This window comes from Aquarana catesbeiana, linkage group LG08, assembly GCF_042186555.1.
Source record: "Aquarana catesbeiana isolate 2022-GZ linkage group LG08, ASM4218655v1, whole genome shotgun sequence".
NCBI classification, from domain to species: Eukaryota; Metazoa; Chordata; class Amphibia; order Anura; family Ranidae; genus Aquarana; species Aquarana catesbeiana.
The window spans coordinates 306,094,041-306,116,841 of NC_133331.1; the positions used below are offsets into that span (position 1 = coordinate 306,094,041).

Sequence of the window (22,801 nt, forward strand, 5' to 3'; positions counted from 1 at the left end):
ATTGATGGCCATACACATAATGTTTTTAACCCCCCCCTAAATTTCCCCTTTTTGGAAAGTAGACATCCCAAGATATTTGAGAGGCATATTGAATACATAGAAGATTTTTTTTTTTTGCCACAAGTTTTTGGAAAATGCATTTTAATAAGATATTTCTTACCCATGCCATGGGAATATGTGGAATTACACTTCAAAACACACTCTGCTACTTCTTCGGCGGATGGGGATACCACATGTGTGACACTTTTGTGCAGCCTAGCCCCGTACCGGGGCCTAAAATCCAGTGAGTACCTTCAGGCTTTTTAAAGGGACATTAATTGAACATTGGATTTCCTGACTGCCTATCACATTTTTGGAGGCCCTAAAATGCCAGGACTGTATAAACACCCCCCTAAATTACCCCTTTTTGTAAAGCAGACACCCCAAGGTATTTCACGAAAGGCATGTTGAATTTATAGAAGGTCTTAATTTTTTGGCACACGTTTTTGGAAACTTTTTTTTTTTTTTTTACACAAATTTGTCACTTTTTAATGAGATATTTCTCAGGCATGCCATGGGTATACATGGAATTACACCTCAAACACACATTCTGCTACTTCTTTTGAGTATGGTGATACCACATGCGTGAGACTTTTTTTGCAGCCTAGCTACGTACAGGGTCCCAAAATCCAATGAGCACTTTCAGGCTCTCAAGGGGCATTAATTACACATTGGATTTCTTGACTACCCATCACATTTTTGGAGGCCCTAAATGCCAGGACATTATAAACACCCCCCAAATGACCCCTTTTTGGAAAGGAGACACTCCAAGGTATTTGCTGAGAGGCATGTTGAGTCGTTGGAAGATCCTATTTTCCTGACAGACTCCATAGCAGCCTACATGTGGGTTTAGCCCCGCCTCTACTACTACCCTATATGACTCCACTCCCATAAATCTTTGCTCCGAGCCAGCGGCCGTGTTCTTTTTCTGTCCTTTTCCGAAGGACCGAGTTGATGGTCCTCCTACCAGAAGATTCTCCTACGATCAGGACCGGCTGAGCTGCGACCCCAGGGAAGAAGAGTCACAAAACTCAGATAAGCCCTAGCTATTAGCAGGGTATGGATTTTGCAAATGGAAGAGGCGCTGGAGGAAGCTAGAGGCCTAGCCACTGGCAAGCGGCGCATTGGCCAGATAGCCTAGCTACTATCACGTGGCCCTATCGCCCCCAAGTGCAGCTTGTACGCCTTACCTCGACCTGGTGATGATCAAAAAAAGAAAAAAAAAGGGGGAAGGAAGAAGGGGGGGGTTAAGGGGAAGGGAAGGGGCGAGGTCCCACCTAGGGGGTGAGGGGTGCCCACAGCTCATCGAGCAGTGCGAAGGCTAGGTTTAAAGTTAAAGCTTCTGACAATCAATAAGGCCAGACTATGTATAGCGGAGGTATTCCCTGTAGCAGTCAAATCTTCTATCCGTTCAATATAATTAATCCTTGCGAACCATTGGGGGGGCAGATTGCTGCTTCCATTGGCTCGGTATGCAAGCTCTAGCAGCATCGAGAAGGTGTGTAAGAGATTTGTGGTAGCTCTTTCTTGACATGGAAGTGAGGTTTAGTAGCACCGCAGCAGGGTTGTTGGTTAGGGAAATGTCTGTGAATTTGTGAATGAGTCGAAGGACTGGTTGCCAGAAAGTTTGTAGTTTGGAACATTCCCAAAAAATGTGGAAAATAGTGCCCAATTTCCCGTTTCTTACTGAGCTGGGTGAAGTCATTTTTGATGAGTGGGGCAAAGTAGAGAAAAAGAACTCTATGCTGTCAAAAGTGCTGAAGCTTTATCCCTTCAAAGAGGAAGAGGTCAAGCATTTGGAATGGAATTTGGATGCAGCCGTGATGAGGCTGGTCAAACATGTGACCCTTCCCCTGGAAAACACGGTCTCTTTATGGGATGCCATGGATAGGCGGATCGATTCTGACCTTAAACAGGTCTACCTAACAGCAGGTATGGCCTGCAAGCCAGCCTTAGCTCTGGCTGCAATGTCAAAAGCCATGGAAATTTGCACAGAGAACGTGAATGAGACGCTTAGGAACGTCTCGGAAGAATTGGTCAGGAGTTTGCCCATCCAGGATCTTAAATTGGCATCTAACTTTCTGGGGGAGCCTTCCATCCATATCCGCCTGGTGGCTCGGGTTATGCTTTCAGCAGTCACTGCCAAGCGCACCCTGTGGCTCTGTCCGTGGCTGGCCGACCTGGCTTCTAAACAGGTGTGGTGTCGAATTCCCTTTGGGGGGTCCTCCCTTTTCAGCAATAAGTCGGATAATGCCATAACCCAGGCCACTGGGGGTAAGTCGGGGTTCTTTTCTCAGGACCGCGTATGCAAGGCCAGAGAAGAACCTTTCCAAGGAAGCAGAACCAGGAGCGTGCCAGGGAGGCACATAGCTACAAGCCTGGCCGCAAATTCTCAAGATTTTGAAAGTCTAAACCAGGGGTCTCAAACTGGCGGCCCTCCAGCTGTTGCGAAACTACAAGTCCCATCATGCCTCTGCCTGTGGGAGTCATGCTTGTAACTGCCAGCCTTGCAATGCCTCATGGGACTTGTAGTTTTGCAACATCTGGAGGGCCTCCAGTTTGAGATCCCTGGTCTTAACAGTCTTCCTTCAAGAAATCCGCCAAGAGCAGTTCGACAAGAGAGCGGGAACCGACCAAGTCTTTTTGAGATTGGGCCCGCTCAGACAAGCCAGGTGCGGGCTCACCTTCTGCGCAATCGGCATGTCTGTGCCGCCTCAATCCAAGACTTCTGGACAGTCAGAATGGTCTCTTCAGGCCATGCTTGAACCTTCAGCAGCACTCCCAGCTCAGGTGTGTTCCCACATCTCTTCCGGCCTCAGAAGAAAAAAGGCAGATCCTATTAGCTTACGTAGACTCTTTGTTGGAACAAGGCGCTGCTATTCCTGTCCCAGACAACCAGCGAGGCATGGGGATTTACTTCCTTCTCTTTATGTTACAAAAGAAGAACAATGAACGGAGGCTTAGATCTCACTTATCTGAACCGCTTCATCAGAAAAGAAAGGTTCAAAATGGAGACACTGTCCACAATCCAGCAGTCGGTCCAACCAGGAGACTGGCTAGTTTCTATAGATCTAAAGGACGCTTATTTCCACATGGCAGCGGATTTCCAACAGTTTCTCCGGTTTTCCATAGGCCAGCTTCATTTACAATTCACCTGTCTCCCCTTTTGGCTGTGGACATCTCCACGTGTCTTCTCAAAGGTCTTATTGGCTGTTGTGGCTCTGTTGAGAACCAGAAGGATCCGTCTCCATCATTACCTCGAGGATTCCCTCCTGCTGGCTAAAGATAGAAATCAACTCCTAGAACACAGGGGTCAGCTCATCTTCGCTCTCCGGGGATTTGGGTGGTTCCTGAACCTAGAGAAGAATCAGTTGGAACCTTCACAGTCCCTTGTGTTCCTCGGAGCTCGCTTCGACACAGTGAGAGGCACCATCCCCCTACCCGAGGAGAAGGTTGTGATAGTTCGAGACAGGATATGCATGGCTCGTTCTCCCCATGCTCTCCAGTGTCTGAGGATCATCGGCACCGTGGTGGCCATGATACCTATGGTGAAGTGGACACAGTGGAGAATGCGGCCCTTACAGAAAGGCTTTCTTCAGCGGTGGTGGTCAGGCAGTAAAGGCCAGCGCATTTACATTACATCGGCCATGAGGAGTTCCCTCCCCTGGTGGCTCCAGCAGAATAACCTATGCAACTGTCACTCCATTCGGACGGAAGAAGCGGAGGTGATAGCCATAATTCCTTACTGGCCTTGGTTCTCCCTCCTGACACTTCCCAGCTTTCAGGAAACAGTTCCCCTGCCGCTCAGACCAGACCTGCTATCTCAGGGCACGACACTACATCCCTGCCCGGCTCATCTGCACCTAAAGGCCTGGTTCTTGAAAGGAGAAGGCTGGAGGCACTAGGGTGCCAAACTCCTGAGTGCAAGGAGAAGAAGCACTAACCAGGTTTATGAACAAATATGGGCCAAAGCCATATGTCTTCCGGGGCCAACCTGTGTGGTGCCCCAGCAGTCCAGGACATCCTAAGCTTCCTGCATTCAAGCCTGGATATGGCCCTATCTGTCAGTTCCCTCCGGGTACAAGTGTCAGGGATCTCAGCTTTCACTGGGGTGTCGTGGGCCAGGCACACCCTTGTTCATCAATTCTTTAAGGGGGCAGTTAGGTTCAGGCCACAAAGAAAACCGAGGTTCCCCAAGTGGGATTTCCCACTGGTCCTCGATTTTTTTCTCACAGCTAGACAAACCACTTTCGATCAAAGAACTTGTCCTCAAAACTGCCTTTTTGGAAGCCATCACTTCAGCAAAGAGGATATCCGAGATCAAAGCCTTAGGGTCAAAAGAACCCCTTCTTTCCGGACAGAGTGATTCTAATCCTGATGCTGGTGGCAAAGCCCAAGGTCACCTCAATTTTGCACGAGAATCAGGAGATTATGCTTCCCACCTTTAGATCAGCCGGAAGCCTGGAGTTGCATCCCCTCGATGTTGGTGTCACCTTGGGACAATAACTGGAGGCCACGGCTCCCTTTCCACAGTCCGAGTATCTCTTTGTCCTGCTCCCTGGGAGGAACAAGGGGCTGCAGTGCTTCCGTCAGATCCATTACTGCATGGATCGTTCAAGCTACTCAATGGGCCTATAAAGGGAAGGGCTTGGCACCTCCGGAGACTGTGCATTCAACCAGAAGCGTCTCAACTTCATGGGCAGCATCACGTCACGTCGCTCCCCAAGTGATCTGCAGGGCGGCTTCCTGGTCGTCAATCCAGTCTCATTACTGTTGAATCGGCTGCTCTGTCTTCTGTTAATTTTGGTTTACAAGTACTGTCGGTTGATGGTGTTAATTAAATCATTTGTTCAGCATGTTGCCCACCCGGGTATGTGCGGCAAGTTATTTCCCACACGTAGGCTGCCATGGAGTCTGTCAGGAAAACGGAATCCCTATCATTATCAAATACTTACCGTAATTTTCCTTTCCTGATGGACTCCATGGCAGCAGAAGTTCCCTCCCATTGGCTGGAGTAGGCTAGTTACCGAACACGGCTGGTGGCTCGGAGCAAAGATTTATGTGAGTGGAGACCTATAAAGTAGTAGTAGAGGCGGGGCTAAACTCACACGTAGGCTTCCATGGAGTTCATCGGGAAAGAAAATTACAATAAGTATTTGATAGGGAATTTTCAGTTTTTTGCCACAAGTTTTTTTTTAAAGTGAAAAAAAAAAAGAGATCCAGGTGGCTGTATAGCCTCTTGATAACTTTTACAGTACTTTCATTAAGCATTCGTTCCTCGATCTCCTCTGCTGTGCATGAAGCCGGTAGTGCTCAGCTCTGAGCATTTCCGGCTTCAGAGCTGTCATTCCATGACTGCTGTGGCCGGGGAGTCAGCTAATCAAGCACAATCTGTGCTTAATTGGCTGCAGTGGATGGCAGTAAAGACATTGGGGGGGTTTAAAGAGGACCTGTCACCTTCCCAGTTCTATCACATAGGGGACTTGTAAGCTCCAAAATGACAGCAATAAATTTAAATGTGAAAAAGACATGCTGGTGGGTTAATTGGCCTAAATTGGCCCTAGTATATGTGTGTATGAATGGGAATTAGGGACCTTAGACTGTAAGCTCCATGAGGGCATGGACCGATGTAAATGCACAATATACTGTATATGAAAATCTCTGCGTAAATTGTTAGCTCTATATAACTACCTGTAATAATAAAAACATGTCAATTATAATAAAATAAATGGAAAAAAAAACCTACAACGCTAATATAACTCTAGGTTTTTCATTTGTGATTTCCTCTAAATGATCGCTGTGAAGGCACTTAAAATGCCACCTATTGATAATTTCGAGTACTGTAATTTTTCTCAATAGAGAAATTCACATAATTTTAAGTCTTCATGTATATGGCATCTATTTAGATATATTATTAGATTTATTATAGTATGCTGACATGGGGAGAAGCCAAGACCCCAAGAAAGAGAATATACAGTAAGCATCGGAAATAATATATGCATTATTAGTCTGTGTATTTTTTTTTTATTTCAGAAAAAAAAAAAATATGAAAAATCAAATTATTTTCCTTATTTATTTTTGTAGTTTGGTTTTTAACTTGGGTATTATATAAACAATAAATACATTTAAAAAAAAAGACCGAGGGGCAGTGTCAAAGAATTAAAAAACAATGTAGGCTGCAGATTATATATTCTCCACAAGGAGGAGATTCTACGCATTGTCAGTGGAACGCAGAGACAGGAAGTGACGTAAGGTACAAACAGGAAGTGATGTAAGGTACAAATGGGAAGTGATGTAAGGTACAAAGAGGAAGTGATGTTGCATAAACATTCTGGGTGAAAGGTTAGTAGGGAGTAGGACAGGAGACATTGCTAGAACTGGCATGAGAGGTAATAAGATATTATTTTATATTTACACCCAGTAACCCCCCTGTCATGTCCATCCTCTTCCTCCATAGTCACTGTGACCATCCAGAGCCTCTGGTTTATAGACCGGATACATCCTAAATATAGAACCATTTATCCAACTGTCCATCCAGAGCCTCTGGTTTATAGACCGGATACATCCTAAATATAGAACCATTTATCCAACTGTCCATCCAGAGTCTCTGGTTTGTAGACCGGATACTTGCTAAATATAGAACCATTTATCCAACTGTCCATCCAGAGCCTCTGGTTTATAGACCGGATACATCCTATATATAGAACCATTTATCCAACTGTCTATCCAGAGCCTCTGGTTTATAGACCGGATACATCCTATATATAGAACCATTTATCCAACTGTCCATCCAGAGCCTCTGGTTTGTAGACCGGATACATCCTAAATATAGAACCATTTATCCAACTGTCCATCCAGAGCCTCTGGTTTATAGACCGGATACATCCTAAATATAGAACAATTTATCCAACTGTCCATCCAGAGCCTCTGGTTTAAAATAAATACACTGCTTACCACCTACACAGAGAAGTGTCCTGTATGGATCACAAGAGGATGGAGGAGGATCAGGATCACTGTATGAAAAAGATATTAGACCTCACCATGGAGATCATCTATCTACTGACCGGAGAGGTGAGGAGAATTCTGGGAGAGTCATCACTCTTATCTCTATGATTAAAACACAAAAGTAACAAAGATTTTATGAATTCTGAGGGTGTACATAGTAGTTATTACTGTCAATATTTTAAAGGGTTGTGATATAGCAAAGAAGACTTGTGTAGAGCGATTGGCATACAACTATCAACATGGGTTGTCCCCAAGCAATATACCTCCACCTTATTTCTGGAAACCAGATGTAAAATACAAGCAGAAAATTCTAAAAGTCACCAGGAAGATCATTGAGCTGTTGACAGGAGAGGTGAGCGGTGCCGGGAATTCTGGGACATTATCCAGTAACAGACAAGGGATGTGTCTGGATGGTGACTGTATCATTGTGTGTGTCAGGTTCCTATAAGGTGTCAGGATGTCTCTGTCTATTTCTCCATGGAGGAGTGGGAGTATTTAGAAGGACACAAGGATCTCTACAAGGACGTCATGATGGACAATCAGCTGCCCCTCACATCACCAGGTAAGATGAGGCTTTATTGTAAAGGAGAGATCAGTACGGAGGCTCCACCTAGATCCCCCATCATCTGATAAACACATAGAAACAATGTATTCAGTCAGTGTGTGTGTTTCCTACAGATGGATCCAGTAATGGGAACCCACCAGAGAGATGTCCCCGTTCTCTGTATTCCCGGGATTCTACACAGGAACATCATTATTATGCACACAATTATGAGGTTGGTGGGATGGAGCTTCTAGAATATAAAAGCGACTCAACAATCAAAAGACCATATGTAGATGATATTGATATTGCATTATGAAATCACTTGTTCTCAACCATTTTTAATAATTAGGGTCAAGATGTGATGGATTTAAAGGTTGAGGTCAAAGCTGAAGAAAGGAGTGATCAATCCATGGAAAATGGTGAAATGATGGTGCCAATCAAGGAGAAGGAATCTTTTCATGCCAGGATGGAGAATCAGCCGCCCCTCACATCACCGGGTAAGAGGAGACTTTATTGTAAAGGAGAGAGCAGTACGGAGGGTCCACCTAGATCCCCCATCATCTGATAAACACATAGAAACAATGTATTCAGTCAGTGTGTGTGTGTTTCCAACAGATGGATCCAATAATGGGAACCCACCAGAGATATGTCCCCGTCCTCTGTATTCCACACAGGATGATCACAACTACGCACGCTGTTATCAGGTTGGTTGGAGCATCTAATACATGAACGTGTCTCAACAATGCAAGACAGTGTGTGAACCCTACAAAATATTTTTTTTGTAGTCTTGCATCATTAAAACTTATATTTGCCAACCAATCCCTTGGTTTAGGGTGACGATCCGATAGATATAAAAGTTGAGGTTAAAGCAGAAGAGGAAGAGACATATGTGAGGGGCGACCAGTCTATGGAAGAGGGTGTCACGATGATGCCAATTAAAGATGAGGAATCTTTTCATGTCATGATGGATAATCAGCCGCCCCTCACATCACCGGGTAAGAGGAGACTTTATTGTAAAGGAGAGAGCAGTACGGAGGGTCCACCTAGATCCCCCATCATCTGATAAACACATAGAAACAATGTATTCAGTCAGTGTGTGTGTTTCCTACAGATGGATCCAGTAATGGGAACCCACCAGAGAGATGTCCTCCTCCTCTGTATTCCCGGGATTCTACACAGGAAGGTCACATCATCCCCCACCATCATCAGGTAAATGGGATAGAGCGTCTAGAATAATAAAGTGGCTCAACAATAAAAGACCATATGTAGATGATATTAATTTTGAATAATGAAATCACTTGTCCCAACCATTTTAACAATTAGGGTAAAGATCTGATGGATATAAAGGTTGAGGTTAAAGCTGAAGAAAAAGAGACGTATGTGATGGGTGATCAGTCCATTGAGGAAGGTGGAATGATGATGCCCATTAAGGAGAAGGAATCTTTTCATTCCATGGAGAATCAGCCGCCCCTCACATCACCGGGTAAGAGGAGACTTTATTGTAAAGGAGAGAGCAGTACGGAGGGTCCACCTAGATCCCCCATCATCTGATAAACACATAGAAACAATGTATTCAGTCAGTGTGTGTGTGTTTCCAACAGATGGATCCAATAATGGGAACCCACCAGAGATATGTCCTCCTCCTCTGTATTCCCGGGATTCCACACAGGAGGATCATATCTATGCACACCATCATCAGGTAGGTGGAGAGAATGGAAAGCGACCTAAAACCGCTTTAAATGATGATCTTTTATTTATTTATTTCGTTTTTGTTATTAATGCTGATATTTAAGGATATTATTTTTAAACATTTTCTTTATTCAGCATGAAGAACTGGCAAATGTGAAAGTTGAGGTTAAAGAGGAAGAAGCAGAGATGTATGTGAGGGATTATCATCAGCGTGCAGAGGAGGTTGGGGTGAAGGAGACCGTTAAAGAGAAAGAATCTTCTTTAGATGTCAGCCCAGGTAAATACTCATCGTAATTATCATAATACCGCCTTCATTATCAAACCATATTTCGATTTTTAAGGTTCATCTCCATTCCTCAATATAAGGTCATGTTCCCAACAAATGAGGAGGAGATACTGTACACCATATGAAAGGTCCATCTCCATTTCTCAATATAACGTCATGTTCCCAACAAATGAGGTGGAGATACTGTACATCAGTGTTTCTCAATTCCAGTCCTCAAGGCGCCCCAACAAGTCATGTTTTCAGGCTATCCATTATTTTGCACAGGTGATTTGATCAGTTTCACTGCCTTAGTAATTACCACAGCTGTTTCATCTGAGGGAAATCCTGAAAACATGACCTGTTGGGGGCGCCTTGAGGGCTGAAATTGAGAAACAATGCTGTACATCATATGAAAGGTCCAACTCCATTCCTCAATAAAATGTCATGTTCCCAACAAATGAGGAAGAGATACTGTACACCATATGAAAGGTCCATATGAACGACCGCAACATACAGGGATATACAATGTAATACTGACATATAATCACACACATAGGTTGGACTTGTGTCTTTTTTCAACCTCATCTACTATGTAACTATATGTAACTATTCCTCAATATAACGTCATGTTCCCAACAAACGAGGAGGAGATACTGTACACCATATGAAAGGTCCATCTCCATTCCTCTATATAATGTCATGTTCCCAACAAATGAGGAGGAGATACTGTACATCATACGAAAGGTCCATCTCCATTCCTCAATATAATGTCATGTTCCCAACAAATAAGGTGGAGATACTGTACACCATATGAAAGGTCCATCTCCATTCCTCAATATAATGTCATGTTCCCAACAAATAAGGTGGAGATACTGTACACCATATGAAAGGACCATCTCCATTCCTCAATATAATGTCATGTTCCCAACAAATGAGGAGGAGATACTGTACACCATATGAAAGGTCCATCTCCATTCCTCAATATAAAGTCACCTTCCAAACAAATGAGGAGGAGATACTGTACACCATATGAAAGGTCCATGTGAACGACCGCAACATACAGGGATATACATGTAATACTGACATATAATCCCACACATAGATTGGTCTTTTTTCAACCTCACCTACTATGTAACTATATGTAACTATTCCTCAATATAATGTCATGTTCCCAACAAATGAGGAGGAGGTACTGTACACCATATGAAAGGTCCATCTCCATTCCTCAATATAATGTCATGTTCCCAACAAATGAGGAGGGGATACTGTACATCATATGAAAGGTCCATCTCCATTCCTCAATATAACGTCATGTTCCCAACAAATGAAGAGATACTGTACACAATATGAAAGGTCCATTTCCAACCTTAATATAATGTCATGTTCCCAACAAATGAGGTGGAGATACTGTACACCATATGAAAGGTCCATCTCCATTGCTCAATATAACGTCATGTTCCCCACAAATGTGGTGGAGATACTGTACACCATATGAAAGGTCCATGTCTGTTCTTCAGTATGTTGTCATGTGTCCTGGAAGTGTGGTGGAGGAAGGTTCTTCCCTATTCCCACAGAAACAATGTCAGTACTACACAGACACTGTTACCCAACATGGTTTGGATGTATTGTATCCTTAATATGGTTTATATTTGTAATTTTCGTTATGTTTGCACCCAGTCTAATGCCAGAGCTCAGTACCAACCTATAACTGTTGAATACATGATATGAAGAATACTTATAATATTTATTAAAAATTTATTTCAACAGACGGACACCATGTTCGGAACTCTAATACCTCTGAGGGACTTTTTATTTTATCTCCATGTTATAATGTAGAAGATATTGTCCTCACACAATATTCTCCAGTAGTCCATTCCGTTATTTACAATATACATCACAGACCCGACCATCTGAAGCAATCAATGGACCCCTCTAATCCGAAGGAATCTTCTGATAAATCACATTCTGTGACTCCAGAAATCCATCTAAAATCTCAGAGTACGGACGGATCTACAAATCTCTCCGATCCCCAGGAATCTTCTGTAGGCCACACCGGGGAGAGTTTATTTTCATGTACAGTGTGCGGGAATTCTTTCACTGAACTTGGAGAACTTTTTGTGCACCAGAAAACTCACAGGGCCAGACGTAGTAAACAGTCTTTCTCATGCTCAGAGTGCGGGAAAGTGTTCAATCAGGAAAGATTTCTCCTGAGACACCACAGGGTTCACACAGGCGAGCGTCCTTTCTCATGCTTAGAGTGCGGGAAATCTTTTAGTCAAAAAGAAAACCTTCTTAAACACCAGAGAATTCACACAGGTGAGCGTCCGTTTGTGTGCTCAGAGTGCGGGAGAAGTTTCGGCGAAAAACATAACTTTCTTAGGCACCAGACTATCCACACCGGGAAGCGTGCTTTTACGTGTCTAGAGTGCGGGTATAATTGTCTTTTCAAAGGACAGCTTATTACTCACCAAAGGATTCACACGGGGGAGCGCCCTTATACTTGTTCAGAGTGCGGGAAATCCTTCATTGAGGAAAAATCATTTCTCACACACCAGAGAAGACACACGGGCGAGCGTCCTTTTTCGTGTCCAGAGTGCGGGAAAAGGTTTGTCGACAAGTCAGACCTTCGTAAACATAAGAGAATTCACACGGCGGTGCATCCTCATTAGTGTTCAGAGTGCTTGAAGAATTTTGTGCATAAAGGAGACCTTGTTAAACGCCAGAAAATTCACACGGGCGAGCGCCCTTATTCGTGTCCAGAGTGCGGGAAATCTTTCACATATAAATCAGACCTTGTTAAACATCAGAGAATTCACACGGGCGAGCGTCCCTATTCTTGTTCAGTGTGCGGGAAATCTTTTAGTGAGAAACAGTCACTTCTTAATCACGACACAAGTCACGGTCATGAACACCCCCATTCTTGTTAAGAGTGTGGGAAGTGTTTTTTTTTTCGTAAAGAAGACCTTGTTAAACACAATCACACGCATGAGTGTCCTTGTTCAAGATCAGAGTGTGGGAAATGTTTCATTCACGAATGAAGCCTTGTTAAATACCGAAGAAGACACGAGGGAGAGTCCTCATCATCATAGTTCGGGGTCAGCGTTCGGGAAAGATTTCCCTATTGAAACATCAACTCTTAGAACTCATACACTTGGATGTCCTTTCTCATGTTCCGAGTGTGGAAAATGTTTCATTGGGAGAGGAAAACGTACACACCGGGGAAGTCACATAATTAAGCAACCCCTATTTATCTTCAGGGTGCGGAAAATGTTTCATTCAGAAAGTAAGCTTTCTTTTACCCAGAAAAAAAGTCACACAGGTGAACGTCTACACTATATTGTCTTAGTATTGGGACACCTGCCTTTACACGCACATGAACTTTAATGGCCTCCCAGTCTTAGTCCGTAGGGTTCAATATTGAGTTGGCTCACCCTTTGCAGCTATAAGAGCTTCAACTCTTCTGGGAAGGCCGTCCACAAGGTTTAGGAGTGTGTCTATGGGAATGTTTGACCATTCTTCCAGAAGAGCATTTGTGAGGTCAGGTACAGATGTTGGACGAGAAGGCATAGATAGCAGTCGCCGTTCTAATTCATCCCAAAGGTGTTGCAGGCCAGTCAAGTTACTCCACCCCAAACTCGGTCATCCATGTCTTTATGGACCTTGCTTTGTGCACTGGTGTGCAGTCATGTTGGAACAGGAAGGAGCCATCCCCAAACTGTTCCCACAAAGTTGTCTCAGAAACCATGAAATCAGACAGAAGTACAGTTAAATCACACTTGTTTAATAATAAAAGTAAATAGAACAAAGGTAGTCAAAACATAGCCAGAGTTCAGGAACCGGAACTTATAGTCAGCCAAGCCAGAAGTCAGGGATCAATGTAGTGGAACAGCAAGCAGGATCTGGAGCCAGAAGGGATGTCAGCAAAAGCAAGTCTTGAACAGGATCGCAGGAGATAGTTTCTGTGATGTTGACCAAGGCGAAGGCAGAGATGCCTCTGGACTGGATGGCTTAAGTAGGTAGGACTGACAAGCAGGATATCATCAACAGCTGAGTAACTGTGGAGAGATAGGAGCTAGCAATTAGCCGACAGCTGAGCGTCCAGCTCAGAGAAGGAAGGGCTGAGCCCAGCCCTGACAAGTTGGGAGCATTAAATTGTCCAGAATGTCTTGGTTTGCTGACGCCTTAAGAGTTCCCTTCACTGGAACTAAGGGGCCAAGCCCAACCCCTGAAAAACAACCCCACACCATAATCCCCCCCTCCAGCAAATGATTTGGACCAGTGCACAAAGCAAGACATGGATGAGCGAGTTTGAGGTGGAGGAACCCGACTGGCCTGCACAGAGTCCTGACCTCAACCCGATAGAACACCTTTGGGATGAATTTGAGCGGAGACCTCGAGCCAGGCCTTCTTTCCAACATCAGCGCCCGACCTCACCAAAGAATGGTCAAACATTCCCATAGACACACTCCTAAACCTTGTGTACAGCCTTCCCCGAAGAGAAGAGTTGAATCTGTTTTAGCTGCAAGGGGCGGGCCAACTCAATATTGAACCCTACGGACTAAGACTGGGATGCCATTAAAGTTCATGTGTGTGTGAAGGCAGGTGTCCCAATACTTTTGACAATATAGTGTATATAATATTTGGGGCTTCTAACTAATTTTCTAGCAACAAAATACTGATATTTACCTGTAAACAAAAGTGTCAGAAAAAGGCCTAGAGCTCAAGTGGTTAATGAGACCATACCTATGTCAACTCATATCGAAGGATACATGGAGCCACTACAAATACCACATAGAATATTCCCATCACCGCCATCCTGGTTCTCCTTCCCATGGTCACAGTGGTGGGCTTCATATTTTCATAGTTATTATCTTCATCAGAGATACAGAGGTCCTCCCCATCATTGGCTTACTGAGTATGTCATGTGATCAGTCCCTTATCATGTATCTCTGTAATTTTCCCAATTAATGGAAGGATTAAAAATAACAGACAAACACATATGCTTGGGCTCAAGAGTTAAAAATATAAAATATGAAGAATGTAAAACAGCAGCTAGCCCAATATGTAGGCAAAACACTTCATAAAGATTATAGTACCAAGTGCAGCGCTATCAGTTAAGAGATTACATAATTAATAGGCATATAACCCCCCCTCAAAGGTGTTAAGAGGTGCAAACACATAAAAATTATAACATAAGTCAATCCAAATGCTCATAGATTCGTGGGGACTGGTGCTTGAAAGGTGAGACACAGATTAAGATCAAAAGTTCATGTAAATGCTCATCGATCCGTAGATGACAAAACGCGTAGGCTGGAGTCACGGCATGTGACATCCTCACACACCTGCAATGGATCACGGTCACCCTGATGGTTTAAAACTTCTATTTGACATGCTGGCTTTTTTAATGATGTTTTTAAGTGAAATACTTTCAATAAATTATCTCTTTGCAGTTTTTACTTCACTATGAGATGCCTTGTTTCTTTTTATCACATGTTGTTTTGAGAGAAATCTGGGTTTTCTGTTATTGGATCTGGAAGCAGCGGTGCAGATACAGGCAACTGATGACTCTTATCTAGAGGCCTAAAACTGCACTATTTGACCATTCTTTGGGGGTGGTCAAATCCTTATGGTAAGAGGCTGCATTGATGGAGGAATTGCTTGCGGTTAAGGTCAGCTGATTGTCTATGGACAAAAGCTACTTACATCCAGAGCTGATCATCTGTCCCTAACCTCAGGTAATTGTTCCATATGTGATCACATGAAAAATCCAGTGGACAGTTTTGGTTGCTCTGAGTCTGTCCATGCTTTGTGCAGGTTTCCCGGATGTGACTTTCCATGCACAACTGGCATCCCAGTCGCTGTTTTCTACAAGGTTCTTGCCGCACCACAGCTAATGTGAATGAGGCCTTATTTTAATTATTATTAATGAAATGAATAATGGTCAAAATAAATGCAGACGGTGAAAACTGTAGTGTCATCTTACATTGCTGGTCAGTAGAGGAAGCCCCCCTTACTTTGGTGGTCAGTAGAGAAGGGACCCCTTAGATTGGTGGTCAGTAGAGAAGGGATTCCTTAGATTGGTGGTCAGTAGAGAAGGGACTCCTTAGATTGGTGGTCAGTAGAGAATTAACTCCTTAGATTTGTGGTCAGTAGAGAAGGGACTCCTTAGATTGGTGGTCAGTTGAGAATGAACTCCTTAGATTGGTGGTCAGTAGAAAAGGGACTCCTTAGATTGGTGGTCAGTAGAGAATTAACTCCTTAGATTGGTGGTCAGTAGAGAAGGAACTCCTTAGATTGGTGGTCAGTAGAGAAGGGACTCCTTAGATTGGTGGTCAGTAGAGAATGAACTCCTTAGATTGGTGGTCAGTAGAGAAGGAACTCCTTAGATTGGTGGTCAGTAGAGAATGAACTCCTTAGATTGGTGGTCAGTAGAAAAGGGACTCCTTACATTGGTGGTCAGTAGAGAAGGGACTCCTATGATTGATGGTCAGTAGAGAAGGAACTCCTTAGATTGGTGGTCAGTAGAGAAGGAACTCCTTAGATTGGTGGTCAGTAGAGAAGGGACTCCTTAGATTGGTGGTCAGTAGAGAAGGAACTCCTTAGATTGGTGGTCAGTAGAGAAGGGACTCCTTATATTGGTGGTCAGTAGAGAAGGAACTCCTTAGATTGGTGGTCAGTAGAGAAGGAACTCCTTAGATTGGTGGTCAGTAGAGAAGGAACTCCTTAGATTGGTGGTCAGTAGAGAAGGGACTCCTTATATTGATGGTCAGTAGAGAAGGAACTCCTTAGATTGGTGGTCAGTAGAGAAGGAACTCCTTAGATTGGTGGTCAGTAGAGAAGGAACTCCTTAGATTGGTGGTCAGTAGAGAAGGAACTCCTTAGATTGGTGGTCAGTAGAGAAGGGACTCCTTATATTGGTGGTCAGTAGAGAAGGGCTCCCTTAGATTGGTGGTCAGTGAAGAAGGGCTCTTACAAATAATAATAAGAGGAGACAGGCCCCTTACTAGACATGCGCACACCAGAAATTTTATTTTAATTTTGGATTCATTCGTTCATTGAAGAATTTCATTTTGTCATATTAGTTATGTTAAACCGTTCCTTTCGTAACTTCGGCATTGGTTCGTATATTCGTTGGTCCAGGCGGATTAAAATAATTTAGCAGTTTTTCTAAAAGATTGCTATATAGGCAATATATTATAGAATCGGATGGATTCAATATTTTCGGACACTAGTACGACCCACCAAGAGAAATTGCATGAGCTGATTGGACAATATCGACTGGTGTCATGTGCATTTAACGAATGGAATGAAATTCAGATCTAGTTGTTATCCGTAAACCGTCACATCCCTGCTGACAGGACAGACCTCTGTATTGTTTACATTCACAGAGCTCTGTCCTGTCATTCTCTTTACGAATCAGCGGGTGCCAGTGGTCAATCATTGGCCCGATCGGCCTGATCGGCTTGTGCTCAGTGGCCCGGTCACCGCTGAGAGGGCTGACATCTTCCCCCAGCCGTTTTTCCAGGTTCGCGGGCTCCGGCAATGTGAGCTGCGATGACATCACTCCGCACAAACACTCCACGTGAGGGAGCCCTCAGTTTCATCAAGAAGCTCTGAAGGTCCTTCAGAGAGCATGCGCCGGTGACATCATCGGCTGCATGCAGGGTAAATATCTCCTAAATGGTGCACGTTTAGGAGATATTCATTCTACCTACAGGTAAGCCTTATTATAGGCTTACCTGTAGCTAAAAATAACAAAGCGGACTTTACTACCACTTTAATGTCTTTATAACTTTTTCCGGATTTGTTGACATTCGTTACTATGTCCACTTGAAGATTCGGGTATATCCAAATCTCCGAATATGACATTTTCGTACGAAAAAGGAATTGTAACCAAATTAAACACATGTCTACCCCCTTACAATGGTGGTCAGTGGAGGTGGACCCCCTTACAGTAATGATCAGAGGAGAAGGGCTCCCCTTACAATGGTGGTGGGTGAAGAAGGGCCCTCATACATTGGTGGTAAATAGGGAAAACATCTGTGATCACATTGGCACCTCACATTGCTGGTCAGTGGAGAAGGGCCCTCTAAATTGGTGATCAGTAGAGAAGGGACTCCTTAGATTGGTGGTCAGTAGAGGAAGTCTCCCTTAGACTGGTGGTCAGTATGGATGAGCAAACCAAGCAAAGTTAACTTCACTGGATGTTTACCCAACTCAATGAGAAGTCCACAACACTTGATGTATTTGGTAAATGGAAAAAACATCTGAGATCACATTGGCCCCTCACATTGCTGGTCAGTGGAAAAGGGCCCTCTAAATTGGTGATCAGTAGAAAAGGGACTCCTTAGATTGGTGGTCAGTAGAAAAGGTCTCCTTTAGATTGGTGGTCAGTGGAGAAGGGACTCCTTAGATTGGTGGTCAGTAGAGAAGGGACTCCTTAGATTGGTGGTCAGTAGAGAAGTTCTCCCTTAGATTGGTGGTCAGTGGAGAAGGGACTCCTTAGATTGGTGGTCAGTAGAAAAGGTCTCCTTTAGATTGGTGGTCAGTGGAGAAGGGACTCCTTAGATTGGTGGTCAGTAGAGGAAGGCTCCCTTAGACTGGTGGTCAGTATGGATGAGCAAACCAAGCAAAGTTAACTTCACTAGATGTTTACCCAACCCAATGGGAAGTCCACAACGCTTGATGTATTTGGAATCTATTTACTTGACACTACCTCAATTACACAAATAAAATTTGCTTTTGTATTCAGCAAAATTATTATTTTTTTTTTTATATTTTGTCTGTAAATAAGGCCTTAAGAAACAGTTGTACAAATATGTGCAGCGCAAAAAAAGGTTGAAACCTCCATCTTTTTATTCTACATGACCTCTGAGATCATCGTGTTCTGGGGGTGTTAAGTGTAGACATGTGCGATTAGTTTCGTACGAATCGGAAATTCGTACGAATTTCCGAAAATACAAATTTTTATGCATACGAATTTTGTACGAAATACGAAATTTTGTTTACAAACTTTGGATCCAAATTTCATTACAACAGAATCGGACAAATTAAGAATGTTTGTTAATTACGATTATCCATTATGATGAAGTTAAAAAACCCCGGAAGTCAGCACAGCACAGGGATGGTGGGAGCCCCTCATAATGATAAATTAATAATAATGAACATTAGTAATTGTTACGAAAAGTTAACGAACCTAAAAGTTAAAAACCCAGGAATTCAGCACAGCATAGGGATGGTGGGAGCGCCTCATAATGGGCACAGCGGGTGTACAGACCCGGGAACTCAGCACAGGAATGGTGGGAGCCCCTCATAATGGGCACAGCGGGTGTACACTCAGACCCAGGGATGGTGGGAAACTGCCATTCTGCTCCTTGACAGTGAGGTGTGAGGTTGCTGGTTCCTTAGCTCCTGTGCTTCCAGAGACCAGGGGCTAGAGTTGCTTCTCTGCCCTAGGAGGGATGCTGGATCCTGGGGAGGACCCTGGCGGGGGCCCCCTGGGTAGCCCGGTGGAAGATTCTGGGCCTGGCCAAGGGAGAGATGAGTCTCTGTCTGTCTTTAGACAGAGGACTGTCAGCAAGCTGAAGCGGATTGAGAAGGAAGAGGAGAAGTTGTTGGTTTTGATGGCTGAATTCAGAAAGAAAAAAAGAGGAGAAGTTGTTGGTTTTTGATGGCTGAATTCATAAAGAAAAAACAGATTTGTGCCAAAGTGTACAGCAAGAAGAGACCGCCTCTGAGGCCTGAGTTGAAGGACTTGGAACAAGCTGTAAGGAAGCAGAAGGAACTGGTGAGTTCTCTGAAGGAGAATAGTGGAATATTTAAAGAAAAATATAGGAATGAGGAGCGATTTAATCGCATGAGGAGAGAAGCCTCTTCCTGTATGGAAGGTGACCCAACCAGTGAGGAGATGCAGGTACCGACAGAGTCAGCAGAGAGTGAGAAAGTGGGCCCGGAGGATGAGCCCATCTCTTCAACACCTCAGGAGTCTGCTGAGCCCTCAATGGCGGAGGCCTCTGTCCCCTTCCCTCCCCAGCAATGTGGAACATCTGAGCAGGAGGTTGAAGGTACTGGCATGCTGGAGTTCATCTCTAAGCTGGAATCCCCTCCGCATGCGGCTTCCACGGATGGTGATGAGGAGATGGACACCTTTCCTCACCCTGTGGAAGAAAGACCTGTGGAGAGAACAAAATCCACCATGAAGTCTGCAGCAGCTGAGGGGAAGTCTGATCCCACCGTCAGCCATGAAATCGCAGAGGTGACAACACAGCAAGCAGGTACAGTGTGTGTGCAGGATGGTGCTATGAACTTTATTAGTGACAATGGGCTTGCTGTGGGTTGTAGTGCTACAGGCAGTCAGCCCAGACCCATAGACAATGCACAGCATGCAATGTAGTCTGATAATAACTGTCAGCTTCAGTCTGCAGAGAGGTCCATGGACAATACAGTGACTTTGCCTGGACCAGGCACCACGGCTGTTCCTGTGAATGGTGGAGGAGATGCTGGGTGCAGTAGTGCTACAACTTTCCAGGAGTCTGCAGTAATCAAGACTGTGATTGAACCCAGGAGAGAAGCTGAGTGTTCAGAGCAGGGGAGAGGGCGGGTCCTGCCTCTGCTAATCAGAAGACTGATATCCCAGCTTATTCAGACTCTCTGCCAGCAGGTTTGAATGTGTCTAAGGACAAGACTGCAAATGCTGGTGGTGTAAGGAAAACTTATGCTGGTGTGGCTGCTACAGGATCTGGGATGGGGGAGCAAGCAGGGAAGGAATATGGGAATGTTTTATCTTCCTCCCTGTTTAAAAGGAGGAATTGTTCAATTAAAATGGGAGGGTGGTGGAATCCCCCCACATAGGAGGACAGTGGTGGATAAGATTCTGCAGATGGGGTTTACACCCACAGATATCTTCGCCCTGATCAGTCTATGCGATTCCTATGAGTATGATTTGTCCTTTATCCATTTTGAGTCTTTGGACATATTTTGGGAGAAGTATGAACATGTGTGTAGGGGCCTACCAGACTGGAAAGGGCTCATCCCAAAGCTTATATCACGCCAGCCCCTCAGTAAAATGGTCACAATTTTGGTCCGCAATGAGTCCGTACCACAGGGGGATTTAACTGTATGGTTGAGGAGGTATGGAGACGTCCTGAGCCCCCTAAAAAAGATTGTGGATGATCGGGGAATATGGACGGGGGGATGGTCTGTACAGTTAAAATTAAAAGTAATTGACAATGTTGTCCAGCATCTGCCATCCTCAGCTTTCCTGGGGAGGGACAGGCTGACCATCTTCTATCCAGGCCAGCCAAAGCTCTGCAACAAATGTGGAGATAAAGGGCATCTTGCATCCTCCTGTCCAGTGATGAAGTGCTCTCTGTGTCAGGGTATAGGACATTTGGCAAAGGACTGTAATATCATCAGGTGCAATCTGTGCAATGCGGTGGGACATCCTTACAGTCAATGTCCTGAGGCAATGCATAACAAGCCTGAGCTCATGAGAGAGTTCTTCCCCCTGGACATGAAGGATGCTCAGAGCTCAGCAGCTGGAGTGCCTGTGAGTCCATCTGAGTCTGTGCCAATACCCAATATGTCTGTGTCTCCCCAGTCTGTGGTGCCCCAGTCTGTGCGTTTACCTAGTCTGCCAGTATCTTCCCAGTCTCTGGTGCCCCAGTCTGTGCGTTTACCTTGTGTGCCAGTGTCTTCCCAGTCTGTATGTAAGGTTTCAGTTACTGAGAATGTGTCCAATCCTTCTGTGTCTTCTAAAATTGCAGAGGCAGCGAGAGGTGCTGAGGCTGGTACGTCAGGTGCGGTGCCAGTCCCCCTCCCTCGACGCTGCAGGGTTCCTGTTAAGGATCGTGGGGTGCAGAGGAGTATGGAGGATGGTGAAGAGGCTGGCCTGGTGGTGGATAAGGGAAGGGAGAGTGGGGGGGAGGGGGGTGAAGGGGAGGATAGGTGTGGGGCGGCTGTTGATTCTGGTTTGTCCAAGGATAATATGGAGTGGTTGGAGGATAAAAGGAGAAGGGGCAAAAGGAAGAAAAAAAAAGAGGTACAGTTACCTTAAGTCCTAAGGTTTTGCCTTTGGAAAATAAGTTTAAGGTCCTGTCAGATGATGATGAGGATAAATGGCAGGGGCGTAACTACCACCATAGCGACCCATGCGGGCGCTATGGGGCCCACAGCCGAGTGGGGCCCAGTGAGGATAAGAGCACTGCCGACACAGTCTCCCAGCCAGGGGAAGAGAGAGGAAAGGAAGAGGCGAGCTGTCTGCATCAGCAGAGAGCTGAATTGCCCGATGTAAGAGCTTTCATTAGAACTTCCAGTGTTCCCAGGGCTCACGTCACATAGCTCCACCTTTTGGCCCGGTGCCTTTGATAGACAGAACGCCGATCCAATGCGGGACATGTGACGTCATCAAAGGCGTTGGGCCAAGAGGTGGGGCTATGTGACGATGAGCCCCGGGAAGACAGGAAATTCAAATGAAAGCTATTACAGCGGGCAATCCCACTCTCTGCTGATCCGGGTGGCTTGCCTCTTCCTCTGCATAGGTGGGGCTGTATGGGGCACAGGTCACGCTGTATTGGGCACAGGTCACGCTGTATTGGGCACAAGTCATGCTGCATTGGGCACAGGTCAAGCTGTATGTGGCACAGGTCACACTGCATTGACACTAGGACAGCTGTGGGGGGGGGCTGTTTGCAGGGGGGCCCCATACAACATTTTGCTATGGGGCCCTGCTATTTCTAGTTATGCCCCTGATAAATGGGACTCAGTTCTGCATCCTCTATGGATGATGAGTGCCAGGGTGCAACAAAGGGAGAGGGAGTAGTCAGGCTAAGAAACAGCTGCCACAAGTATCCTAATGGCAGTTCCCACTCCGTTAAAAGTGGCAACCATTAATGTTGCCAGCTTAAGATCAGTAAGTGCTCGTCATATGGCCTTATTTTTGCTCAGCGAGTTTGATGCTGCCATTTTGTTTTTGCAAGAGACCCATCTGAGTAGTCTGGCCGATATACATCTGGCAAAGAAGGAGTGGAGACGTGGTCCCTCATTTTGGTCTCTTGCAGCCGAGCCTTACAGCGAGGTTGCGGTCCTTTTTTCTGGTATGGTAACGTGCCGGCGGGTAATTGAGGTAGAGATAGGGAGATGCATGGTCTTGGACGTCTCTGTGAGGGGGCAGGACCTGCGCCTGATTAACATCTATGGTCCCCAGACGAAGTGGGACAGGAAATGCCTCTTTACAAAGATTAAGCCTTTTCTTTTTACGG

The 22,801-nt window shown here is 44.9% G+C and overlaps 2 protein-coding genes across 2 annotated transcripts in view; both read left to right on the plus strand.

The window, feature by feature from the left end:
- LOC141106900 (uncharacterized) overlaps window positions 1-22,801 on the plus strand; it is a 153,657-nt gene that overhangs the window by 47,445 nt on the left and 83,411 nt on the right. Inside the window, exons 11-12 of the mRNA XM_073597829.1 lie at window positions 1,731-2,234; window positions 3,240-3,587. Coding sequence (XP_073453930.1) covers window positions 1,731-2,234; window positions 3,240-3,587 — 852 coding nt within the window. The remainder of the gene's footprint in view (window positions 1-1,730; window positions 2,235-3,239; window positions 3,588-22,801) is intronic.
- LOC141105057 (uncharacterized) lies at window positions 6,451-12,517 on the plus strand. Its single transcript, XM_073594887.1, is given in 12 exon segments — window positions 6,451-7,110; window positions 7,229-7,396; window positions 7,483-7,606; window positions 7,723-7,820; window positions 7,938-8,085; window positions 8,204-8,292; window positions 8,421-8,583; window positions 8,700-8,797; window positions 8,912-9,071; window positions 9,190-9,287; window positions 9,413-9,554; window positions 11,310-12,517. Coding segments are annotated over 12 exon segments (2,541 nt in total). The 5' UTR covers window positions 6,451-7,017; the 3' UTR covers window positions 12,470-12,517.